At 43.0% G+C, this 18,679-nt stretch overlaps 2 protein-coding genes across 2 annotated transcripts; one reads left to right on the top strand and one right to left on the bottom strand.

The window, feature by feature from the left end:
• Positions 1-2,801: 2,801 nt before the first annotated feature.
• LOC136780119 (collagen alpha-2(IV) chain-like) lies at positions 2,802-12,764 on the top strand. The gene is made up of 17 exons (XM_066738235.1): positions 2,802-2,873; positions 2,945-2,971; positions 3,042-3,149; positions 3,196-3,254; positions 3,320-3,391; positions 3,483-3,528; positions 3,608-3,742; positions 3,999-4,052; positions 4,135-4,178; positions 4,243-4,288; positions 4,422-4,542; positions 4,632-7,793; positions 7,875-9,620; positions 9,675-10,025; positions 10,275-10,754; positions 10,827-11,515; positions 11,907-12,764. The coding sequence occupies exons 1-17, from the start codon at positions 2,802-2,804 to the stop codon at positions 11,907-11,909; spliced, it is 7,215 nt and encodes a 2,404-aa protein (XP_066594332.1). The 3' UTR covers positions 11,910-12,764.
• Positions 12,765-12,796: 32 nt separating this feature from the next.
• On the bottom strand, positions 12,797-18,084 carry LOC136780118 (keratin-associated protein 6-2-like). Its single transcript, XM_066738234.1, has 5 exons — positions 18,046-18,084; positions 17,847-17,972; positions 16,158-16,299; positions 13,637-13,799; positions 12,797-13,452 (listed from the first exon to the last, which is right to left on the bottom strand). Exons 1-5 carry the CDS (start codon positions 18,082-18,084, stop codon positions 13,065-13,067), a joined length of 858 nt encoding a protein of 285 aa, XP_066594331.1. The 3' UTR covers positions 12,797-13,064.
• Positions 18,085-18,679: the final 595 nt, after the last annotated feature.

Raw genomic sequence — 18,679 nt, 5'->3', positions numbered from 1 at the left:
ATATATATATATATACAACGTCAGGGGTAATCAATCTTGACTTCTCACTCGTCTCTCTCGACATTTCTTTTTCTACTCGAACTCCCGACGAGGTTCATCGAACTTTTCAATTGCTCCGGACAATTTTGTCTCAGGAACATCCGAATCATCCAATTTCGTTTCTTCCAAACTTACCATCTTATCCATCTTACTTCCGTTTCAACTGTATCCTTCCCACCCCCTCCCCCTCCCCTCACAAGAATTCTCTTTTACTTCCAAAGTTCATTGAACTCTCTCTGCAATTCCCATTGTCCCTTCACCTACACAAAAACATTTTTTCACATTCGTACAATTTTCCAAATTCCTGGAAATTGCACATTTTCATCGCGAATTTCATTGGTAAAAAAAGAAAATTTTTTCAAAATTGTGGAAAATTGAGGATTGTATTTTTTTCTATCCAATTATATGTAAAGGAACAGTAGGTTTAATTTATAGAAACATTTATATCTCTTTAATGGACTTGATTAATTGGATATTTTATTAATGATTCAACCACGATTATAAATTAAGTGCACCCACTGCCAAATCGGTTCTCTCCTTGTTCGCACCCATTTATATTCTCCTTGCTCGACCGGTATTTAAATAAATTCGTGACTGTCCAGAAGTAACTGTTTTCTTTTTCCTTATAGTCTCCTGTATCTTCTTCCGTGCCAGTCAACAAAATTGCTCCTGCCTTTTTTTTTTTTTTTTTTACTCATAATGTTTTTTTTCACAATCAACCTCATTAACAGCCAATTTTTCTTGGAAAAAGGAATCGTAGAATTTTAATGAATTATTTTATTGATCCACTTAAGATTATTTATCGACTCGCTGACGGGAAACGTCGCGAAGGACGAGAAAAATTTTATTCAGGATAATCCAGTTGTAATTTGTTTGATAGCTCCTTAATGACAGGATGAAACGGAATTACTGAAATTTTTTTTTTCGCGATAAGAATTATTTATGGACGAGTCGACAGGAAATCTCCGCGAAGGATTACGAGAAACGAAGTCAAGATAATCCAGTGGTGATTTTCTTTAATCTATAGAGACGAGCGTCGTCGATAATTAGCTTAATTGACGTTAAACGTGATACGTGATAAACAGGTTCCCTGGTAAATGATCCTTTATCGAATCACTGACAATGATCGATGTCTACCGGTCAAGAAGCTTCTTCATCTCGATTCGTTCACTCAAAAACTAAATTCTCTTCTAATCCATCTCTCTACACTCCCTTAAGTCTCATCCTTCATTCCTCATTTTTGCTAATTCGTAATCAAATTTATTCAATAATTTCACTTCAATTCTCCTACCAACTATAAGTATTATATTTCAATTGTTTATATAAAACAAAATATTTAATTTTTTCTAGATTAACAGAAAATTTACTTAAAAATACTGTACAAAACAGTTAACTAAATAATTATAATAATAAGAGGTTTGATAGAAATTGGAGTTTTTCTGGAGAACGATTATAATGTTTAGGGAGGTGAACCATGAAATTGCAATGAATGGAATAATAGTAAAGTGTGATTTAGCTATTGTCCACTGAAATATCGCGGCATAAATACCAGAAAGATTAATATGCTCGCATATATTAACCTTTTAATGGACGCTCGACTGATTCAAGCATAACGCGTGACGAAGCTGCCAGTGGAAGACCCAGCATCTTCTCCACTTTCCCCTTTATTAGCACGTCTGTGTGGTCATAACGTTAAGTGGGTGGAATTATAAATGAGCCGTCCCTCTTATCTATCGAATCTTGTCTCTCACCTATCAGCGAATCATAACTCAACGATTAGACGTTTCTTCGACCAATCAGCACCGAAGATCTTGACGATTCCATTAAAAATCAAATGTCATCTTGCTTAAAGATCCCACGAGTCCAATATTGTTTTTGCAATATTTAATTTCAACCTTTAAACATCGTCCACTTTAACTCTGCTTCAAAATTAAATTCAAAGATCCTTTTACGAATTTGTCTTGATAAGGAAGAGAAAATAGTGTGAAAAATGAATCGAGAATTCGAGCTTCGTAAAATTTGATTGTTATCGTTCGGGCATTGAAATCTCCAGACAGTGAAAGTAACTGGCAATTGCTTGGATTGTGCAATGGAGAACAGGTCTGGCCTTAGGCGTTTTACCTCTTCGATAAACGTTAGTCGTGAAGGGCCTCCAAAATGTAATTACTCTTACGTCATGATTCATTGTTCGTTTTTCAGAAATATAATAACTAATTAGAGAGTGCGGCCATCCTCAGTCTGGAATTTTCCTCGGGTTTAAAATTCCAAATCTACTCCTCCCACACATTTGAATCACGCGCGAAACGTGACGTTTTTGTCAGACAAGTCACACTTTGGCGCCCTTGAAACAAAAGCCGAGATAGGAATGGGAATTGAGGTGGAGGAAACGTGAATGAAATTGAATTGTTTTTCACGTTGGAGGACAATTTTTTATTTCGATTCGAGTGAAAAGAAAATTTTCAGCTGGCGAACGAGGAATGTCGCGAGGATTCGATAAAAATGAATTTTAAGCTGGTGTGAATCGAAGATCCAGCTGGTTTTTCATCAGAGAACAGCATCAGCTTTGTTCCACCCACGCAGAGGGAAAGTTCCATACGAGAATGGCCGGTGACATCCGTGGTTAAGAATGCAGATAGATTTATGGGAATGTTTTGAAATCGACTCCCCCGATTGAAGAATCATCCTTCTGCGTATATATATATATATACAGGCAGGAGTAACAAGAGTAATAAAGTATGAACCCCCCGAGGAGCCGGTGAAATATGACGCAATCATCCAGAAAAAAAGACTTCCATCAACATTATGATAATGATTTTTCATCCTACATATGTCATGTTAATCTGATCGTGCTTAAATTATTTTTAACCACGAAAACCATTTCGTCATTATTTCTCTTCTCGCATAGATCTTTGTGATTAGATTCAGTTTCCAGGTATACAGTTGTTATCGAGGAATTACATATTTTCGTATTGTGATGTAGGAAATAATTGATTATTTATTAGAGGGAGATCAAATGGGTGGAACACATTTTTGTTAAATACTATATGATAATAATTTTATACCCTATTTATTTCGAGTTGATCCTCAAGATCTTTGTTCTCAGATTCAATGTCTAGGTATCTAGTTATACTATCGAGGAACAAGATATCTTGATAGTGTCGAATCAATTTTAATAAAGAAAATAATTGCCCAGTTATTAGGAAGAATTCTAAAGGGTGAAATACGTTAAAAATATTTAATCTTTATTTGTAAGACCTTTGTTCTTAGACTTAATGTTTAGGTACCTAGTTGCTATCGAGGAACAAGATATCTCGATAGTCGAATCAATTTTAATAAAGAAAATAAGTGAGCAGTTATTAGGAAGAACTCAAAGGGGTGAAACACGTTGTTAAAAATATTTAATGTTTATCTCTGAGACCTTTGTTCTTATACTTAATGTTTAGGTATCTAGTTACTATCGAGGAACAAGATATCTTGATAGCCGAATCAGTTTTAATAAAGAAAATAATAGACCAGCTTTTAGGAAGGGTTCCAAGGGGTGGAACATGTTATTGTTATCGTGTCAAAGTGCGAGGCCTTTGAGAAAGGTGATACTTGCAATCACAAAGCTAATCCCTACTGGAATGCTGTAGCTAGTCATTTGATCTCTCGCCAATCCAAAACATCTGACGCGTGCACCTGGCCACAATGGGACGAAAATCCTGTTTGCTAACCGGTTCAACCAATCGCCTTAATCCTCCTGAAATAACAAACAGCCACTGAAAAAAATCTTTAAACGCTCAACCCTGCTAGGGGGTAATTCAGCAGTTGGGAATCACTGAGAAGGATAAATTTGCATAATTCCACGATAAATCATTTCACGTATCATCGGTTTCCCTTTGATTCCCTCGGTGAAATAAAAAAACAACTGCAATGGTATAAATTGGAAAAAATGGCTATTGAAAAATAAATAATAACAGGTCTTCGTGAAGCTCAATTTTAAAAATGACTTTAATAATACTTTTACTGCTTCTGTTAGTTACATTATTAAGAAAAAAGCTTCTGAGAAATTATGATTGACAGTAATCTTATTATCTACTGTCGATTCCTATTCAGAATATTCCTACTCAATTAAATGTGCACTTCGAAAACTTCTACACGTGATTTTTCACTTTCGACTTTCGCTGTTGAATAATGAATTATTGACGAAAACGTATAAAACAGGAATCTGCAATTCATATTAAAATCAGAACGATTTACACTGAAATTTGTAAAGTTGCAATTGGATAATTAGGAAGCAAAATTTGTACAATCGTGTTGTTAATTTATCTTTTTCGTGGAGACTTCAGTAGAGACATTTGGATAAATAATTTTTTTAAATTTTGACGTTGGTTTATTTTTAGGTGGTTGCAGCAGTTTTGCTACAATCAGTTCAGGCCCAGGAAAACAGAAAGGGCAAGGAAGTCATCTTGGATATCAGTGACGAACAGAAGTCACAATATTTAAATCAGGACTTTGACACAAGTGAGTTTAGCATCTCGCATTCACACGCGTTATGAATATTAATCAAGCCGGATTTAATATTAATCGCGCGTCGCAAATATTTTTTACAGACGCATTTAATTATGGATACGAAGTTAGCCCCAATGGTCAATTTCACCATGAGGTTCATGGGCCGGATGGTGTTACATACGGATGCTACGGTTACGTAGATCCATATGGGAAGTGGAGAACGACCTTTTATATCAGTGACGGATGGGGATATCGCGTGGTGCAACCAGGAAAAGACGTTGAAATTTTCCTACATGAACACGAACACCATGAGCAGGCAAGCTCGTCTATCGACCATGAACATCACGACCATCATGGAATCTTGACGGCTTGGAGAGATTTGCATTTCCCACCGATATGCGCACATCATGAAGGTTCCGATAATCAAGCCGCTGGAACTCCAGGACCCCATCCAGGTAAACCGCAGGAACCAGGATATCCTGGTCAGACTGGAGTACCATCGTATCCAGGATATCCAGGCACACCTGGAACTCCATCTTATCCAGGGTATCCAGGCACTCCAGGATCTCCAGGTACGCCAGGTTCTCCAGGATTACCAGGAACACCTGGAAAACCTGGTACATCTTGCCAGCAAGGAAGTTATTGCCATCCAAGCGGAATCCCGAAGCCTGGAAAACCAGGATTTCCTGGCACACCCGGTTATCCAGGAACTCCCGGCACACCAGGCCATCCTGGAACGCCAGGAACACCTTGCAAGCCAGGAATTAATTGTTACCCTGGTGGACAACCGCAACCTGGCCACCCAGGCTCTCCAGGACCACCAGGGCATCCAGGAACACCTTGCAAGCCAGGAATTAATTGTTACCCCGGTGGACAACCGCAACCTGGCTACCCAGGCTCTCCAGGAACTCCCGGCACACCAGGCCATCCTGGAACGCCAGGAACACCTTGCAAGCCAGGAATTAATTGTTACCCCGGTGGACAACCGCAACCTGGCCACCCAGGCTCTCCAGGATCACCAGGGCATCCAGGAACACCGGGTACGCCAGGCCATCCTGGAACTCCTGGAACACCTTGCAAGCCAGGAATTAATTGTTACCCCGGTGGACAACCGCAACCTGGCTACCCAGGCTCTCCAGGATCACCAGGACATCCAGGAACACCGGGTACGCCAGGACATCCTGGAACTCCAGGAAAACCCTGCAAGCCAGGAAGTAACTGTTACCCGGGGGGACAACCGCAACCTGGTCATCCAGGCTCTGCAGGATCACCAGGATATCCAGGAACTCCAGGCACACCAGGCCATCCTGGAACTCCAGGAACATCATGCCGACCAGGAATTAATTGTTACCCCGGTGGACAACCGCAACCTGGCCACCCAGGCTCTCCAGGATCACCAGGGCATCCAGGAACACCGGGTACGCCAGGGCATCCTGGAACTCCAGAAAAACCCTGCAAGCCAGGAAGTAACTGTTACCCGGGGGGACAACCGCAACCTGGTCATCCAGGCTCTCCAGGATCACCAGGATATCCAGGAACTCCAGGCACACCAGGCCATCCTGGAACTCCAGGAACATCATGCCGACCAGGAATTAATTGTTACCCCGGTGGACAACCGCAACCTGGCCACCCAGGCTCTCCAGGATCACCAGGGCATCCAGGAACTCCAGGCACACCAGGCCATCCTGGAACTCCAGGAACATCATGCCGACCAGGAATTAATTGCTACCCAGGTGGGCAACCACAACCTGGCCATCCAGGCTCCCCAGGTAGTCCAGGACATCCTGGCTCCCCTGGATATCCAGGAACACCATGCAGGCCTGGAAGTAACTGCTCCCCAGATGGGCAATCACAACCTGGCCATCCAGGCTCCCCAGGATTACCAGGACATCCAGGAACACCGGGCCAACCTGGATTACCACCGTATCCTCCCTATCCTGGGGGTGGAGGTCACCCAGGACAGCCAGGAACTCCAGGCCAAGGAGGAGTAACTCCATATCCGCCACATCCCGGTTTGCCTGGTTCCCCAGGACACCCTGGAACACCTGGTCATCCAGGAGCTCCAGGCCAGCCTGGATTTCCACCACATCCATCACACCCTGGCGTACCAGGTCAACCAGGGACACCAGCAATACCAGGCCATCCAGGAATTCCGGGCCAAGGAGGAGTAACGCCATATCCGCCTCATCCCGGCTTTCCTGGTACACCAGGACACCCGGGAACACCTGGCCATCCGGGAACTCCAGGCCAGCCTGGATTTCCACCACATCCACCACAGCCTGGCGTACCAGGTCAACCAGGGACACCAGCAATACCAGGCCATCCAGGAACTCCTGGCCAAGGAGGAGTAACGCAATATCCGCCTCATCCCGGCTTTCCTGGTTCACCAGGACACCCGGGAACACCTGGCCATCCGGGAACTCCAGGCCAGCCTGGATTTCCACCACATCCACCACACCCTGGCGTACCAGGTCAACCAGGGAGACCAGGAATACCAGGCCATCCAGGAACGCCGGGCCAAGGAGGAGTAACGCCATATCCGCCTCATCCCGGCTTTCCTGGTTCACCAGGACACCCGGGAACACCTGGTCATCCAGGAGCTCCAGGCCAGCCTGGATTTCCACCACAGCCTGGCGTACCAGGTCCACCAGGGACACCAGGAATACCAGGCCATCCAGGAACTCCGGGCCAAGGAGGAGTAACGCCATATCCGCCTCATCCCGGCTTTCCTGGTTCACCAGGACACCCGGGAACACCTGGTCATCCAGGAGCTCCAGGCCAGCCTGGATTTCCACCACATCCACCACAGCCTGGCGTACCAGGTCCACCAGGGACACCAGGAATACCAGGCCATCCAGGAACTCCGGGCCAAGGAGGAGTAACGCCATATCCGCCTCATCCCGGCTTTCCTGGTTCACCAGGACACCCGGGAACACCTGGTCATCCGGGAACTCCAGGCCAGCCTGGATTTCCACCATATCCACCACAGCCTGGCGTACCAGGTCCACCAGGGACACCAGGAATACCAGGCCATCCAGGAACTCCGGGCCAAGGAGGAGTAACGCCATATCCGCCTCATCCCGGCTTTCCTGGTTCACCAGGACACCCGGGAACACCTGGGCATCCAGGAGCTCCTGGCCAGCCTGGATTTCCACCACAGCCCGGCGTACCAGGCCAACCAGGGACATCAGGAATACCAGGCCATCCAGGAACTCCGGGCCAAGGAGGAGAAACGCCATATCCGCCTCATCCCGGCTTTCCTGGTTCACCAGGACACCCGGGAACACCTGGCCATCCGGGATCTCCAGGCCAGCCTGGATTTCCACCACACACTGGCGTACCAGGTCAACCAGGGACACCAGGAATACCAGGTCGACCTGGAACGCCAGGCCATCCAGGAACTCCGGGCCAAGGAGGAGTAACGCCATATCCGCCTCATCCCGGCTTTCCTGGTTCACCAGGACACCCGGGAACACCTGGCCATCCGGGAACTCCAGGCCAGCCTGGATTTCCACCACATCCACCACACCCTGGCGTACCAGGTCAACCAGGGACACCAGGAATACCAGGCCATCCAGGAAGTCCAGGCCAGGGAGGAGTAACGCCATATCCGCCTCATCCCGGCTTTCCTGGTTCACCAGGACACCCGGGAACACCTGGTCATCCAGGAACTCCAGGCCAGCCTGGATTTCCACCACATCCACCACAGCCTGGCGTACCAGGTCAACCAGGGACACCAGGAATACCAGGCCATCCAGGAACTCCGGGCCAAGGAGGAGAAACGCCATATCCGCCTCATCCCGGCTTTCCTGGTTCACCAGGACACCCGGGAACACCTGGCCATCCGGGAACTCCAGGCCAGCCTGGATTTCCACCACACACTGGCGTACCAGATCAACCAGGGACACCAGGAATACCAGGTCGACCTGGAACGCCAGGCCATCCAGGAACTCCGGGCCAAGGAGGAGTAACGCCATATCCGCCTCATCCCGGCTTTCCTGGTACACCAGGACACCCGGGAACACCTGGCCATCCGGGAACTCCAGGCCAGCCTGGATTTCCACCACATCCACCACACCCTGGCGTACCAGGTCAACCAGGGACACCAGGAATACCAGGCCAGGGAGGAGTAACGCCATATCCGCCTCATCCCGGCTTTCCTGGTTCACCAGGACACCCGGGAACACCTGGCCATCCGGGAACTCCAGGCCAGCCTGGATTTCCACCACATCCACCATACCCCGGCGTTCCAGGTCATCCAGGAAGTCCAGGCCAAGGAGGAGTAACTCCATATCCGCCTCATCCCGGCTTTCCTGGTTCACCAGGACACCCGGGAACACCTGGCCATCCGGGAACTCCAGGCCTGCCTGGATTTCCACCACATTCACCACACCCCGGCGTTCCAGGTCACCCAGGACTCCCAGGGATCCCAGGTACTCCAGGCCATCCTGGAACACCTGGTAAACCAGGGGCATCGTGCAAACCGGGCGGTCACTGTTATCCAAGCTTACCAGGACATCCTGGAACGCCAGGACTTCCAGGGACGCCAGGCCAGCCTGGATTACCACCGTATCCACCACACCCTCCCGTCCCAGGAACACCCGGTCATCCTGAAATACCAAGTCAACCAGCATATCCTGGCCATCCAGGACAACCAGGAACCCCTGGTACTCCAGGTCATCCTGGAACTCCTGGTAAACCAGGGACATCGTGCAAACCGGGCGGTCACTGTTATCCAAGCTTACCTGGACATCCTGGAACGCCAGGACTTCCAGGTACACCGGGACATCCAGGAACACCCGGTCACCCTGGAATACCAAGTCAACCAGCATATCCTGGCCATCCAGGACAACCGGGAACCCCTGGTACTCCAGGTCATCCTGGAACTCCTGGTAAACCAGGGACATCGTGCAAACCGGGCGGTCACTGTTATCCAAGCTTACCTGGACATCCTGGAACGCCAGGACTTCCAGGTACACCGGGACATCCAGGAACACCCGGTCACCCTGGAATACCAAGTCAACCAGCATATCCTGGCCATCCAGGACAACCGGGAACCCCTGGTACTCCAGGTCATCCTGGAACTCCTGGTAAACCAGGGACATCGTGCAAACCGGGCGGTCACTGTTATCCAAGCTCTCCAGGACATCCAGGAACACCCGGTCACCCTGGAATACCAAGTCAACCAGCATATCCTGGCCCTCCCGGACACCCGGGAACCCCTGGTACTCCAGGCCATCCTGGAACACCTGGTAAACCAGGGTCATCGTGCAAACCGGGCGGTCACTGTTATCCAAGCTTACCAGGACATCCTAGTACGCCAGGACATCCAGGAACGCCAGGACATCCAGGAACGCCAGGCCATCCAGGAACGCCAGGCCATCCAGGAACGCCAGGCCATCCAGGAACGCCAGGCCAACCCGGAGTTCCACCGTATCCGCTTCATCCCGGCTTTCCAGATTCACCAGGGCATCCAGGAAAACCTGCTCAACCAGGTATACCGCGATCATTAAAATTTTCTTCGCAATGTTGACTAACAGCGTTTACGAACGGCATCTTCTATGCACAATAAACTTGTTTATCAAGATTTCGAATAATCAGTATTTTCTTAATCAGTATTTCTATTAACAAAATAAGATAGTATTTATTGTGATAATTTCAATTTTTGAATAATTATAAAAATAGATTTATTATCTTCATGAAATTTTTTATTTATATCATACTTTATTTTTGACTAATTCCAGGACACGTCGGTCATCCAGGAAAACCGGGAATACCTGGAAAGCCAGGAAGACCAGGTAAGCCTGGACATCCTGGAACACATCAGCCTGGAAAGCCTGGCTCTACTGATATAATTCCATACCCGCCATATCCTAGCTATCCAGGAGCTCCTGGAGAACCTGGCCAACCAGGGACAGCACCTCAGCCACCTCATCCAATACATCCTGTGACACCATCAGTTCCTTCATATCCCACTTATCCAACCCATCCAGGTGCTCCTTCTTATCCTGGCTATCCTGGAGCCACAGGATACCCAGGATCTCCATCATATCCTGGTTACCCAGAAACTCCTTCATACCCAGGCTCTCCAGGCACACCAGGCCAACCTGGCTATCCAGGCTCCCCCGGAGCTCCTGGTCTCCCAGGATCACCAGGAAGACCACCATATCCAGGATATCCAGGTTACCCAGAATATCCAGGGTCTCACGTACCAGAACGACCGAGTAAATAGACATATAAACAATTTTTATTAACTAAATTACATTATTAAATATATTTTATAACGTTTGTTTCAGATGATACGAATTATCCAGGTTATCCTGGAGGACCAGAAGGACCAGATGGCCCAATAGGGGGAATAGGCGGAGTAGGTGGAGTTGGAGGAGACGGAGGGGTCGGACCGGATGGTCCCGATGGTCCATGGCCCACAGGATCCCCAGGACCCGATGGTCCTTGGCCAGGTGACCCAGGCTACAATCCCGGACACAAACAATCTTCCAGACCACATTACCAAGGTCCAATTAAAATCCAACCTCATTCAGCATACACAACCGATTCTACAAGCTTCACCCACGAGCTAGAAAATTCTAACGAAAACGTTCTTGAGCCAGAAATCGAAGAAATAACAGGGCTTGTTGAATACAATCGAGAATCACCTTTGAAAATATCCCAAGGTAAAGAGTTTCAGCGTTTAAGTTCGAAACAGGAGGATCAAGCCACCTTCACCGCGGAAGAAGTAAACTCGTTGGAGAACACGAATACCCAGCTTATCAAGCATCAAGGCATTACCAATCAATACGAAATTCCAGAAAAGTCCTCTTCAGGTTATTACAGTAGTCCAAAGTCTGGTCTCAGCAAGAACCAAGGCTACCTAGAGGTAGTCGCAAGCTCAATTGACACTGCGGATAAGTTTAGCCATGCTTATACCGGTACTCCAATGATCTCGAAGCCTCAGGTGGAGGAAATGGTTTCGACCTTGAAGCAGGTAAATAGAACAAGAATGGACGAGTTGGTGGAAATGGTACCAGAACTGAACGCGATCGGAGTCCAGCCACCAAGCTCGATAAGCGTGAAATCCGTGGCACTTCCCATCGTGCCAGACCCGAGAGCCTGTCCCTGTTTCCTAGTGGAGCCCAGCAAGAACGCTGGAACCACTCCGGTCATAGGTCAATTGGGTTTTATCCCAGTTGTCTTTGTGCCATACTGTCCCGGAGATGAAACGAGCGGCAGCAAAATGAAAAACGTATTCCCATCCGCTAATCCTGTCCCGTACACCTGTGATGCTTGCAATAAATCAAGGTCGATCAATTTAGGTGGCCTTGAGGTCCTCCAGCAAGCACTGAGCAAGGCCAACCTTGGCTTCTTGAATGTTCCAGTGAGAAGCGGGGCTCGCAGAGCTAAAATCAGGACGCAGTGAGGATAAAGCTTCATGGGATTTTCTACTTTCGTCCTGCAACCGGAAGTGACTTTCCTTATACGAAAATCCTCCTGGGAGCTTGCCCGTCCGCCAGCTGCTGGTTAGCTGATGGATGGCCATCAAAATCCTCGAGATTTCTAACTAGACTCTCTTGACTCTTCAACGTCGTTCCGAAAATCCATTTTGATCATTTTTAGTTTTCAGCTTTGCCTTTAAAGTTTTTATAGTGTTTTTCTAACTCTTCAAACAGATTTTGCTATTATGACATTGACGTTGGAATAGTTGAGAGAGCCTAGAAATTAGAAACTGACTATAATCGGTGAAACATACGTGAAGCTACTTAATTTTTTGCCATTCGTTTCTGTACCGAAACAGCAATTTGAATCGCAGATGAATCAAGTGTACGATTATAGTTGGCATAATTTAATTCGCCATCTAAAATGGTTGCTAGGGTATAATTATCGATAAGCTCAAAGCTAATCAATAACGTGTTATTTGATTGCTCTCTAAACAAGAACCTCGAATACTTCGCGTACTCCATTATTGTACAACTTACAGTTTACACGATGCTTATTAGACGTGTATTCACTTTAAGAGGGAAAAAGTAAAAGAAAAACTTTTTTTGTAAGTCGTTATTGCTATTTTAAAATATATACGTATACGTAATTATACTATTCGCGTATTTGAGGCTTGAATTATCTCACTAGTTTTAATTGTTAGCCATTACGTCCCAATGAGCAATACTATTAAATTAATTAACTTTGTACAAAAAAAGCAATGGTATACTTTAGGATAGGAATAATTAGCTTAAACGTCTTCTTATTAAACAGGAATACAATTTTCTGACTTTTTTTATCATTTTTATTCTTAATTTACAAAAATTTTGTGTCATAAAATAGTACAATATTTATACATCACGTCAACGAAATTTTTTATTTTAATAAACATAATATTTCAACAAATCACTGTTTCTTTCTATACAATTCGAGTTTGCTTCTTGTTGTTCCATTCGTAAAAATGTTTAATGGACAATTAGTGATGGTTACGAGGTGAGTATGGTTTAGAACACTTGAGGAAACCTTAATTACAAATAATAATAGAATATGGAAGTTATTAATTAGGAGTAACCTCTGTATCCCGTAGGATTGGTGCTGTAAGCACCATACCCTGTACGATAGCTGTAAGGATCGTAAGATCCACGAAGGGAATTATAAGTGGATCCCCCATATCCATTGTAGCCATAGCCATCTGATCCATAACCACCATAACGATTGTAATTACGTCCATAAACATCGTCCAAGCCATAGTTACCATATCCACTACCATAGCCACCATAATTTCCATATCCACCATACCCACCATATCCACCGTACCCACTTCCATATCCACCATAACCTAGTCCCCCATATCCAGACCCATACCCACTATATCCTAATCCTCCATATCCACTACCATAACCCCCTCCATAACCCCCTCCATAACCACTGGTACCATAATAACCATACCTGAAAAAATTAACAAATTAAATAAAAAATTAAAATATCACTTATCAAATTAACAAGTTTAATCATTTATTAGAATAAATTGATTAACTACTGTGTTTATTTATGGGGTCAGTTAGGACGCTGAGGGATGAATTACGGTTCCTCGATGCATCAATAATTAATTAGACGAACTTCGATTTCTTACCCAACGTTACCACCACCAATAATGGACCCTGGTCCCAGGTAACCACGATATCCCGGGCTTAGTCCACTTCCTCGGTAAGGACCATAGATTGAACTTCCGGGATAGCTCCCATAAGGCAATGCCCCACCGTAACCACCACCGTATTCCCTCCCCAAATACAGAGCTGGAACCAAAGAACCTGATATGCATGTTAGAACTCCAAATTAATCAGCTGTTCCATAAAAATAAATTAATTAATATTAATGCAACTTTTATTATCAAAAAAAGTCCATAATCTGATAAAACACCATGAAAATAAAATTAATTTCAGCATTCGGTTATTTTTAATATCTTATGATACACTAGCCAATCAATAAAATGACTAATACACAAAGAAATTTGTTTTCTAATCGCAGGTATCAATACACACAGGCTGAACCTCGCTTTTTGGGTCTTTTCTAGGTAACCTTGCCATCCCATCGTGTTTTTCCCAGATACTATCCTATTTCAAGTGTTTTCTAAGAAAATTTAACACGTATATTTACAAAGTTAATAAATATTTAATAAATTCGTTTTGTTCTATTAAATTATTTTTATAATAATATCAGCCTTTATATGAATACATCTATATAGTTAGTATAGAATTATGAATGAAGATCCTATTCCGGAAGACATTGACCCCTCGCTTCCACCCTGACCCGATGATCGTTGCGTTACGAAACTTTTCCCATGGAAAATGCTTGAAAAAATGACAAAAAAAGAATGTTGCTCGCAGTGATTTCTTTATTCCCATCCATGACAAAACTGGATAATAAGCGGAGCCTTGACGGATTGTTTGCACCGAGCACTCTCCCAGGCGGTGGATTCCGCGGCTTCAAGGAAGCGGAAATGACGTAAAGCAAAGTCAATCCGTGATTCATAACGTCGATTGTGCCGAGTTTGCCCAAGATCCAGTTCTTGCCCAGGTCTCATTGCGCCTCGGACTATTTCAGGGACGCCCTGACACGCAACTCGACGCCTCATTGATCATCGGAAATCTGCTTTCCTTACACGAGGAAGCTTGCGATACTTCCTCCGAGATAACGAAAATTCTAGCGTGAAAAAATCATTACAACAAAATCAATTTTATATTTACCAAAATCTCTTTCTATTTATTTTCAAATTTTAACCAATTCTTTTTACGAGAATCAGATACTTTTTTTTCCTTATAGTAGAATAATTCCAGCAAATATTAAAACTGTTTTGAAAATTCTTGCACAATATTTTCAAAATAATTGAAAATCTTTCTCTCGATTAAAATAATTGAGATAAATATGAAATTATGAATTTCAATACAATTTTAGTTACAATTTTATTTCCCAACATAAAGACTATTTCTTTCTTGCACACAATGCCATTATATTAAGAAAAAAATTTTTCGATTTGAATAAATATTTATTCGAAATAGTCACAAATAAATATTCACTTATTTTCAATAAATAATTCATTCGACTCGATAAAAATCACTCGAATCAAATCAATCGTAATTCGTTTAATTAAACATCATCGATATCACACAAATATTTACTTGCGACTGTTCCTCTATAAACAGTTATTTAAATCGAAAGACTATTTTCCTCGGTGTAATATCGTCCTGCCAAGGTGATCGTTGAAGGTCGGTCCACGCCCGCAGAAAAATTACATCGTCCTCCAGCATTTGCATGTCTGACTAATCTAAGAAACCAGTGCATATTTGTGCGTGTGTGCGAGTGTGAGAAAAGTGTGAGAAAAGTGATCTCGTTGTGGAGGAAAAAAACAATTGTGATAAACGGTCGACGAGATGTGAATTGTAATGACCAGACGAGGTGGGACTGAAACACAAGTATTGATGATGATGACGCGAAGGATCCAAGCCGATCGGTGCTACAAAGGGAAACGAAGAAATTCTTACGTAAGTATCCAGATAAACTGTTAAATCGTACTGCTTACGTAAGATACGCATTAGCTTGGATAGATACCGTGCCATCGTTTTTCCACGCTCCCATATCAGTTTCGAGTCTTACTCCCCCCCCCCCCCCCCCCCCCCGTCCAACGTTAATATGTACCAATGCCATATTCTTTTTTTTCATACAAACACTGGAAGAAACCTACGGTTGAGAATCACTGAACGTTAGATCACCGTTACACGAGATCATACATGCATTTCGAAGGTTTCGACGCCACAATGGGTGACGCCCTGTTGCATCGAATTTACATAATTAATTATCCACCTTTAATACCTTATACTTATCAATGATATTCAACTGGATTATCAATCATCCGTTCGGTTTAACAATCCGTTCCCATGCATCGAACCTACGTGATGGGGTATAATAAGCACTTTGGTTATGTACGTTGAATTTCTCTGGGAACACTGCATGTATTTTTGGACTTTTTAGTACGTTTTTTTGTTTGTAGTGTTTTAGTGGTTAATGTTATATTTTTTGTATATATTAGATATAAGTTTAGTGCAGTGGTTTTTGTCGTTTTGTGATATTGAGAGAAAGGTGATTTTAATATTTACTTCTATCACTGGCAGATTGATCCAGATCTTTGGTGTTCTCCTGACTCCCATCATTCAGGTTCGCCAATTTCTCGATCAGTTTTGGTTCCGACTCGATCTCTGCACTACTGCATAGTGCAACGACAGCCAGAAAGATCAGTGACTGAAAATTGTTTATAATTTTGCATAAAATTAGAATAAATTGCAAAAGTAGGCAAAGTATTTTTTAAGACTCGAAAATGAGGTCAGACGTGTGTTATTTATGTCGATTATGATTTTTCGAGAGGTTTCGATAAGGGTTGGAATTGGTCGATAGGGTTTTAGATTACAATAACGCAGGGATGAATTTTTATTTATATTTCTTCGGTTTTTTTTAAATAGAAAAACATAAAGGCAATGGCACTATTAGAGTTCAACGAGTGAGAAATTAGATTTGATTATAGGTCGTTATGCATCATCAGTGTCAAGCGTTGACGCGCGTAATGCGAAAATGTGAGACTGTATTCTCGCCAGGAAAGCCGCAATATTGTGCAACCACTTGCACGCAATACAAAACAAAGCGCGTTCTAATTTTCCTACATTTTTCCTCACAACAAATCACCATTGTTCCAATAAGTCCTCAAGTCACATTTCACGAATCACTGATAATTAATTTATGCTGGCACGATTTAAAAAATAATAACAATAGGGATAAATATTACATTCATTTATTATACATCTTGTGGAAACTTGGGAAGAAATATTTAAATTTATGGATAATATTATAGTAATTATTTTACAAATGGTGATATTATGGAAATTTTTAAATATTTCAATGTGGATACAGAAACATTTACGTTACACATTTCTATATACGAATCATTGTTGAATAATCAATTTTATAAATATATATAAAATAATAACAATGATACAAAATATTGGGTGAATTTGTTATAATTCTTGAGATAATTTAGGAAAAATCATGAAAAAGTTATAGTTAATTATCTTGAAATTATTTTGCAGAGTTGTGCAACTTTGGGATATTGCAGTATGTATAAGAAAAGTCTTCGCGTTACACATTTCCACGAATCACAAATAAAATATCTATTCTGTCATGATATAAAAAGTAACAACTAATGAGAGTCTATATGTTGGATAAATTTAGTATAAGTATGAAGAAATCTTGAGGAAAATGATGGAAAACTTATGAATAATTTTCTTGAAATTATTTTCCAAAGAGTTGTTGAGCATGTTTAGAATATTCAAGTATGAATAAGAATAGTCTTCACGCTACACACACATTTTCACGAATCACAAATAAAAAATCTATTCTGTCATGATAAAAAAATTAGTAACAACGATAACAAATATTCGATCAATTTGTTATAATTCTTGAGGAAGCACAGAAACAAATGAAAAAGTTATTGATAATTTTCTCCAAATTGTTTAACAAATTGTGCAAATTTGGGATATTGCAGCAAATAAAAAATGTTCTCGCGTCACACATTTCCACGAAACACAAATACATAATTATCTATTCTACCATGACACAAAAAATAGTAACAATGATCGAATAAATATTGAAGAAAGTTGGTAAAAGTATCGCGAAAGCTCAGGAAAATTAATGAAAAACTTATGGAGAATTTTCTTGAAATGACATTCCAAAGGGTTTTTGAACACGTTTAGGATATTCCAGCCTGGATAGAAAAGAGTATAAATTGGATTGCTTACGAGTGTATGGAGCCACATGTTGTTCTCTTGATAGGCGAAGGAGTTCCAGCGAGCAAACGACGTTCTGTCCGAGTCCTGGCAAGCTAATCCCCTATATAAGGTGTTTGAGGTGCCCCTCCTTACTTCCTAGGACGGGCCCGGACTGTTTGAGCTCAGCCTCGGCTTGTTGTCTCGCGCTGACAAGGTCGCGTTGACACACCTGAACTCCTAGAGCACTACTCGACAAATCCCAACTCATCCAGTCGATTCCTAATTAACCTGCAAACATCGTCATCGATCTAAACCCATCTGCACGTTCAATTTATTAACGAAATTAATTGTGGAGCCCTCGAGTGGAAAATGCCACAATGATCAGACCAACAAAGAATTTTCATATCCACGATAAAACTTTTTTTAAGGGTAAAAATTAGTCACGAGTGATTCGAGACGACGTAAAGTTGTACAAGGGGTAACCAAGGACAAAACTTTCCCCTCCTATACGAAGAGAAACTTTTGTCCTCGTGTCCCATCTCGAATTTTCCACGCGAATCTCAAAAACTTTTCAATAAATTTCACTATTCTCCCCCCCCCCCCCCCCCACTTTATTCTCGTCAAGAAAAATCTTCGTAAGTTCGCCTCGTAGCTGGATAAAAGTAAATCCACCTTTCAATAAAGATTTTCGACTCGTCAAGAATGTCGAGAGTTTCGACGAAAATCCATTAAGCGTTTTTTCTGCTGTCTTATTAAAAATTTTATAAGTCTTTATCTACTCGGGGAGGCTTTTCTACGTAAAGTCGAAAAATGTTTGGCATTATACTCGAGATTATTGGAGATATATATATATATATATATAT

Source organism: Prorops nasuta, unplaced genomic scaffold (assembly GCF_024137725.1).
Source record: "Prorops nasuta isolate Cenicafe-Biocafe unplaced genomic scaffold, Cenicafe_Pnas_1.2 PNAS00018, whole genome shotgun sequence".
NCBI classification, from domain to species: domain Eukaryota; kingdom Metazoa; phylum Arthropoda; class Insecta; order Hymenoptera; family Bethylidae; genus Prorops; species Prorops nasuta.
The sequence above is the reverse complement of the archived record's forward strand: the minus strand, read 5'-3'. Positions and strand labels throughout refer to the sequence as shown.